This window comes from Condylura cristata, unplaced genomic scaffold (assembly GCF_000260355.1).
Source record: "Condylura cristata isolate star-nosed mole 26May11 unplaced genomic scaffold, ConCri1.0 scaffold00030, whole genome shotgun sequence".
Lineage (NCBI taxonomy): Eukaryota > Metazoa > Chordata > Mammalia > Eulipotyphla > Talpidae > Condylura > Condylura cristata.
The window spans coordinates 7,427,424-7,435,504 of NW_004567131.1; the positions used below are offsets into that span (position 1 = coordinate 7,427,424).

Sequence of the window (8,081 nt, forward strand, 5' to 3'; positions counted from 1 at the left end):
CTAGTTATATTTTTTTGATCAATTATTTTTCTATTTTATTATTTTTTATATATCTACTTACACTATTGTTCGTTTTTTAAAACATGTATTTATGCATACAGAACAGGGGTACAGGCCAGAGGTGCAGGTGTAGTGAGAGGACTCCCCGAGACAAAGTGGGGAGCAGAACAGGCAGATCGACGAAGTACACTGCTGAGGGGAGCAGCGGGCAGTCAGGAGGGGTCTGGTGCACTACGTGGGTCACCTCCGGGGCCGGGGATCGACTCCCACTGAAGTGGCTGTGGTTAGTTTGCAGTGCTGTATCCTAACCGGTTGCACCACCAGGGAGGGCCCCCATTATTCATTTTACAATGTTTACTTCACCCTCCCCACCTGTCAGCACATCCCTCCCTCCTTCTGATTACTTTCTGTCCCCCTCTGCTGTAGGATCTCTGGTTTATAATTGTCGGTTTTTGTTTTGTTGTGTTGTGTTTCATACTGTAATAACAATTACATTTTTTTGTTTGTTTCTCTGTCTTACTTGGTTCTATTAAATTTCTCCTATAAGTGAAGCCATTCAATATTTTTCTTTTCCCTTCTGACTTATTTCACTGAGCACTCGGTCCTCACCAAGACTCAATCCTGTGATGTGGACAGGATAGGCAGCATTGACTCCTTTATAAGAAAGAAGAAACTCAGGCAGGCATGCTCAATGAGTGCTCGATATCCCAGTCACAGAGTGTTGGGTTTAGGGTGGGTAACTGGCTCCCGACCCTGGACGAGGCCTAGGGTGATGTGCATGAATAAGTGACCAAGATTAAAGCAAAGGGCTCTTCTCTGACATGTTAACCGAGGGAAATGTGGTACACATTCCAGACACACTGGGTATCTGGGAACTATGCGTTTGAGATTCTAGGAACATATGAGCTTATGAGGTGTTCTCTAAACACATTATATATTCAGTGTTTTTAAAAAAATGTGTTGCGGTCTTCAATTTGAGATCATATGTAGTTGCAGGGAGGAGTGTTTCTGTTCAAAGATGATTTGCAAAATTATGTCTTCAAAATAGTACTTAAAACTAGTTTTATGGACCAAGTACCTGTTTAGTCTAAGATCTTGAGTACAATCTTGGTCTAAATGAAAGTTATAGCAATTAATATTGGTACTAATTAGGTTAGGTTGAAACATTTTTTGTTCAAGAAGGAACATGCTTGCAATTCAGTATGAACCAATAATTGTGTTTATTCTGAAGCTTTTATTTTGGAGTCCTATATCACAAAATGACATGTTTATTGTTTACAACCAGTATTAGAAATTGAGATGTTTTTATTTCTACTATTTTAAAGAATAGTGTGGATAATGCTCCAAACCATCATCAAAAAATGCAGAGCAAACTTTTCTGTATAGAAACTGTACATAAAAACAAGGCACTATACATTCGGGGGAGAGATTAAGGTAGAAGGGTGGTTCTCACAGATTCTCCAGAGCCCACGCCCATCATACACATTCTTTGTTCATTTTAGCACCGAAGCAGTACTCAGAACAAGTCAGGCCTAAGGAGGAGACACTTCTGAACGTGTGTGAGGATGCGTACTGTTGGCAGAGCTAATCCACAGAAGCAACTCCATCTATCTTTTAATATTATTTTGATGCCAAAACCAAAAAAATCTTAAAAGAGCTTGAATACATACTTTGCTTCGTTAAATACATATTTGATTTATACGGTGTTTATATAAATATATATGTGTGTGTATATGTACACTTTAGAATCCACAAACTATCAAAATAATACTTTATAAAGAGAACTGCTTCCAAAAAAGTAGGCATTGCTCAGCTGGACAGGAGGGCAGTGTTGCAGCACCGCTGAGGGATGCTGCCTAAGTGCGCATCAGGGTACTTTTATTAATTACCTGCTGAATTGTGGAAAGAGAATTTCCAAAGAGTTCTCTTCAACATTTACAAAATACACAACGCCAGGACAAGCCGTTGAGCTAACAACTACAGGCCTTGAAATTTCGGATTGAAAAATCTTCTTTGAAATACCAGTCCCCAAAACATATTCCTATCCTGGTCCAATGGTATTGAAAGTGACAGTGGTGGTAGCCCAGGCATCTCTCCTGCTCAGAAAAGCCCTTTCGCTTTCTTCAGGTTCACCTGCTTCCAGGCGGGCAGCGCGTTGTACTCCTCTCTTGACATGTCTAGTGCACACTGGAAGAACCATGAGAAATGCTCAGTGGCTGAGTAGAAGGACCTAGGACAAGCCAAGCCTATAGCTTCCTTGCTGTCCTGCCTGAAGGCATACTTACCTCAAAGTCTTCATCAGTGAGATAAATCTCTAGCTTTAGAGGGTCAACTCCCTCTGGCAGTGGCCTGGCCAGGAGATCTGCCAGGGGATAAATGGTTTTACAGAGCTTGGCTAAGACGTCCTCCACAAGGGTGATCTGGCTGGAAACTTCTGTGTCCTGGGGAAGAGAGAAGGCAGAGGGGTGAGCATCTCGTCCTGCACCTGCATAGCTTGATCACACACTTGCCAAACACAGCTCTCTCCATCCGTACCCTTGCCTGGAAAGCTCTGAAATACACAAGAATCATGCCAAACCTGACTTTAGAGTCCTTTCATCCTACCACAAAGTTGCAAATAAATCCTGTCTCAGCACTACTTCAGAGACAAAGTTTAGGGGGTAGCTCGTGAGTGAAATATGGTCTAAAATTATTTGTCTAAATACCAGAAACTTCCCGCGGATGGAGTTTATTTTAAAATATTTCAAAGTAATAAATATAAGAATAACCTTAAAAGGAGAATCATAGAGTACCCAACCCTACACTTACTTTTGATGTATAATAGAAAAAGAAGGAAAGAGTGTATTTGGAATATGCTGGGGTTGAATCATGCTTTTTTTTTTTTTTTAAACCATGGTGTAGATTCAATCCAAACAGGTTATTCCCAGTAAGTGGTCTTTCTCTATTAGAATAGGGTCAGATTGGCTGCCTGTTTTTTGAGAGGGTGAGGGGTGGGTGAGGGGTGAGTGGGGGAAAGTGGCTGACGTGGCCCAGTACAGCAATACTCAGATAGAACACAGGCTGGTGTCAAAGGCAGACCCCGGGTGAGCTGCTTCATGCTTGGCATGTTAAACTTTAGCTCCTTCACTGGTAAAATGGGGATGACAAGACGAATCTAATGGACTTGTGAACACAAAATGTGAGGTGCTGCAGAGCAGATCGCAGGGACTAGCAATTACTGTTACACCTTGCTGGTGTGGGAAGCCTGCCTGTTGCTGGCCAAAGGCCAGTAGGCCGGCACAGGACATTCCAGGGCAGACCTCAGCAAGCCCCCGTGGTCTTAGAAGAGATCGGTAAAATGGCGGTGATTTATGCCTTTAACTTAGGCGGCACATGCAGGGACACCTCCCTGAGTAGATCAAGTTCATTCTGGTAGAGAGGTGGGGATCAGCAGGGCAGTTTGTGCTACCAAAAAGTTTCCTCTGTTCGTAAGCCACAGTGAACTTGTTTTGATTCTGTAAAGTCATTCGGACCTCCTCCTTCAATCATGCCACCTCCCCACCAAGAGCCATTCTCCTACAAGGTAAGAAAATAAAAACTGCGCAAACCTCTCTCCTATCAAACCTCCAAGCCGCACGGAATCGCTACCACTAGCAATGCTAGCTCATACACTGAGAAATTCTGCTGAGCTTGGCTTCCTTTGTTTCTGTGTAGATGCATCTTACAACAATCTGGTTAATCATATGCTTTGGTAAAGAGAAGTTATGCCACATGCCGCCTGTGGCTATACGAGGGGTCCCATAAAGACGACAAGGAATGTGAGCGTTGCTGCATCACCAGGGGCTCACAACACATTCTCTGAGTATTGTCTGAAAACGTGTGCTCATGGCAGGTTCATTCTGTGCCTCCTCTAACACAGGGTGATGTCTACACCATCAGAATTTGGTTGTCTGAGGTGACCTTGAGAATCTATTAGCAACAGCATTTTAGCCGCAGGCAACACCGTCCCCAGCTGGCGCAGGAGCTGCCTGAGGTCGGTCTCACCATTTCTGTGATCTCGGCAATGTCTTCTCTGTACTCCCAGCTCGGAAACATGTTGGTAAAAGTCAGCGGCTCCAGACCAGCATGGATAAGGTAAGACTTTGGGGGTGGCTTCTTGATGTTTTTTCCTGTGGGTGTACAGAAGGCAGATGTCAGTGGCCCTGGGAGGGCGAAAGTCCCGTCTTTTTCTGATTCACCCTTGATTCTTTTCTTCTTTGCATAAAAGAGTTTATGAGTAGTTCACAACAATACATGAATGGTTATTTACATAAAATGTTAATGTTTATGCCTATGACTATTTTAGCGACATGCAACTGACCTGATGGTTCTTCCTGAACCTAAGAAAGTGGTCTGGGCTCTGGAAGGGGACAGCCTCTTTCTGTGGCCTCCACTGGGAAATTTTCCTTCTGTACCTGTCTGGGAGGGTGTTCATCCACTCCATGCAGCATTTAGTTCAGTGTGAGTTCAGCAGTGAATGGCAGCATTTTAAAAGCCACTTTAAACATTTTGTGGAAATAAGTCATTTACTACTAAAGAGCTTCTCAAGAAGGGGATCAATGTGTACATCCTCAGTGGTACCAGGACAATCAGGGAAGCCTAAACCCATTAAGAAATTATTGGTATTTTCATTTTTAAAAAATAAGATTAGAAATTTTAGGTGGACAGTGTAGTAAAAAAAAAACAATAAGTTAACCACAGCTTTTACTTTTTCGCTGTTATAATGGGAAAAAACAGTGGAACCTGACAAGTCTGCCCAGGTTTCAGCCTGCTGGGGGGTCTCTGCTCTCGAGGGAGCTGCCCCTGGACAACCCTCAAGTGGAGGTCTGACTGGTTTCCCAAGGGCAAAGAGCTGCCCAGCCCAGGTCATGCCACAATCCTGGGTCTTGAGGGTGACTGCTTAGGTGCCTCCTAACACACACAAAAAAACTCAACTTCTTATTCACGCTGGCAGCTGGGAACACGCCAACCTCAAAATTAGTAACCTCAGAAAGGTAAAGGGACAATAAAGTAGTTTCACTGCCATCTGCTTTTTATTTTATTGGTATTTTCATTAAAAAAAAAAAATAGAGGCTGGCTGCCCCCCAGAAAAAGGGAAAGACCGGACCCTGGTTATGTTTGCAGGAATCAGCAGCACTGGCTTTGGGCAAAAGCTCGTCACTGTGCCCGCCGGGCCTGGCTCGTCTGTGGCGCAGCCCTCTCGTCCATTACCGTCCACGCCTCACCTTTGCAGTACTGGAGCACGGTCTCCATGGCGCTCTTTCTGTCTGAGGCCCAGCGGATGCGGGCAGAGCCTGTGATCTTGTTCTCAATGGGCCACCATCCTTGCCAGAGGTACACCTCATGGTGATTGTCAACAAGGAACAGCGCTGTGATGGTGAGGACAGAAGAGGTCAGGGGCTCTGGCTGGGAGCTCCCAGCATCTCCCCAAACCTAAGGGAAGCTGCCTTCCTTTCTGGCATTTATGTGTGTACAGGCTGGGGTATGAGATCTCTCTGGCATTTACATCAGGGGCAAAGGGTGGAGCTCCATGCCAACCCAGCTCGCTGAGTGTCAGTGGCCTGTAGGCAGGGAGAGGTGTTTCTCCCTTCTCACCTTTCCTCCAGTTCCTTTCCCCTTTGCCCTGCTCCACGCTGGCCCTCCTGGGTACTGGCAGGTGGGAGGGGTGGAATGGAGAATGCCCACACCCCTCACAGGGGTTGTCAGTACCATGATCTGCCAAGAGCCTACAGAAACTGGAGCATCATCCGCCATGCACGGACTTCTAGGCACTGCCATTTACGCCCCACCACTGGCTTTCAGTGAGCAACAGGCTTTAAAAATAAGTGTTCACATGGGTGATTTGGTGATGGGAAGCCTATGGGGATTACAACTGAGATGGAAAAAGTCCCAAAATGATGTAAAAATAAACTATCATATTAAAAAAATATATTAAAAAAGTGTTCTGCCTCTTCTCCTCCCTTTCTTTTCCTTATCAGACTCAGCCTGATGCTGATTCTACGTGGCAAAAGGGCTCTTATGCTTGCTAGCTGAGGTGGCTCTGACCCCTTTCTAATGCACAGTCCCGTTGTCTGAGAGCACACACTTCAAAAGCCTGGTGGAGGCTGCTAAGCCATCTGAGTTACAAGGCAGAGTGTGGGTGGAACATTCCATTTTCAGGCACTCGCTAGTATTCCTCACAGTGAGACATGTGCATCAGCCAAGCTCTTTTAATGGTGACCTGGGCTGCCTGTGTGGGCTCAGGCTCTAGACTCCGTTCTGTGAGGGGAGAGGCCCCCAAGCGCAGGGACAGTGCCCTTAGATTGCAAGCTCGCTACAGACATGTCTCTGGTGACTGTGATTGTCCCAGGCAGACAGAGAGCACAGAGATTCTGTCTTGAGTGGGTGGTGGCGGAAACAGCTCCAACATTGGAATCAGAGGACAGCATGAGCCTTGGCCCTGCTGTTTCGTCTTGTGTGGAGGACACTATTCTCTGGTTAATTCAGCAAAACCCTCAGTCCTCTGCTCCCTGGCTGCTGGGGGTGGCCAGACCACAAGGCCCTGGCTAAGGGGATATAAACAGGAGGCACTGGGTGGTTTCTGGGAAAGATTTTCCTCTACTGATGAAATGGTAAGATATAGTCATCATGTGTCTTTCTTTGTGTCATGAAAATATGATATGGCTGGAACGGGGCAGCCATCTGGGGACCATGAAGCCACAGTGTGAGGAAAGGCTGGGGGAACAGCAGAGACGCCAGGCCTGACAGTTTGGTGCTCAACCTGTTCTTGGCTGATGTATGGAGGCGTTAAGTAACAGAGCATCAGTTTCTTTACTCTTATATGTGGCTGATGACATCATCCTTTTGGGGTAAAAATGATGAGATAATTCTATCTGGCAGGGTACTTGGCAAATAAAGTGGAAAGGCTCTTTGGGAGGGGTGCCTTCTGCACCCTGGCACACCCCCTCTGCCAAGGGCTGCACCTGGCTGTGGAGCACTGTACAGATCTTCCTGCAGGAAGGGCATGGAATTGACCACCGAGGACTCGCGGGCAGGATACATGAATTCTGTGGCTGAAAAATCTCCAGAGGAGCTGCTGAGGATGAACAGGCGGGGCGTGAAGTTAAAATTTCCAGGATCTTTGAAAGAAAAGAGAACCAAGTCAAAGATGCCATCTGTACCAACATAAATTCTAGCCAGGTTGGACTAGCTTTGTTACACTAATTTTAGTGTAAAACATGAAACGGGGCCCTCCCTGGTGATGCAGCGGGTTAAAGCACAGCACTAAGAAGCTAAAGCCACTTCTGCATGAGTTCGATCCCCAGCTGCCCCGGAGGTGACCACATGGTGTGGCAGACCTCTTCTGACCCGCCCGCTGCTCCCCTCAGCAGTGTACTTTGCCAATCTCCCTGTTCTGCTCCCCGCTCTGTCTCTGGTGAAGCCTCTCACTGCCCCTGCACCTCTGGCCTGTGCCCCAGTTCTGTATGCATAAATAAATAAATCTTAAAAAAAAAAACACGAAACAACCAAAGAATTCATATAAAAATGGGCAGGGGTCATCTCAGCAAGGCCTCTTTGTCATAATTGTAAAAGAAGTAACTAAGAGGAAGGCAACATAATGAAAAATTATATCGCGAACAAAAGCACAACCATAAGTGAAAAGGAAAGTTTAACATAATGACAACTATGGAACATCCTTTAGCATGCAGAGGAATATAATGAAAAGAATTATTTTAATAAAAATGTGCAGAAGGCACACACAAAACATTCACTAAAGCAGAAGAACAAATGGCTAGGAAATATGCATAGAAAGTTTTATAGTACTTTTAATTTAAAACACTACGGTGAAACAGTGCTTAGGGTAGCAGATTTCCTCCGTCAACTTTGGCAGGAAGAAGGGCATTGAGTTCATGAAATTGGGCACTTCTATATATTGCTGATGAGATTCAAGGTTGGTGTGAGTATTCTGTTGCTATATTTGTATGGTAAGACTTCTCTAACTGTAAGATTTTATGTGACTTTAAAAGTCTTACAGCTTCGGCCCTCCCTGGTGGCGCAGCGGGTTAAAGCACTGCACTAAGAAG

The 8,081-nt window shown here is 45.3% G+C and overlaps 1 protein-coding gene across 5 annotated transcripts in view; it reads right to left on the reverse strand.

Annotated features, from left to right (window-relative positions):
* Positions 1 to 1,209: 1,209 nt before the first annotated feature.
* SVIL (supervillin) overlaps positions 1,210 to 8,081 on the reverse strand; it is a 75,172-nt gene continuing 68,300 nt past the window's right edge. For all 5 annotated transcript variants that reach the window (XM_012731337.1, XM_012731335.1, XM_012731336.1 and 2 more), the window contains 5 exons: positions 6,981 to 7,136; positions 5,244 to 5,387; positions 4,024 to 4,148; positions 2,286 to 2,441; positions 1,210 to 2,187 (listed from right to left, as the gene is read on the reverse strand). In XM_012731337.1, the coding sequence (XP_012586791.1) occupies positions 2,101 to 2,187; positions 2,286 to 2,441; positions 4,024 to 4,148; positions 5,244 to 5,387; positions 6,981 to 7,136 (668 nt within the window). In that variant the 3' untranslated portion in view covers positions 1,210 to 2,100. The remainder of the gene's footprint in view (positions 2,188 to 2,285; positions 2,442 to 4,023; positions 4,149 to 5,243; positions 5,388 to 6,980; positions 7,137 to 8,081) is intronic.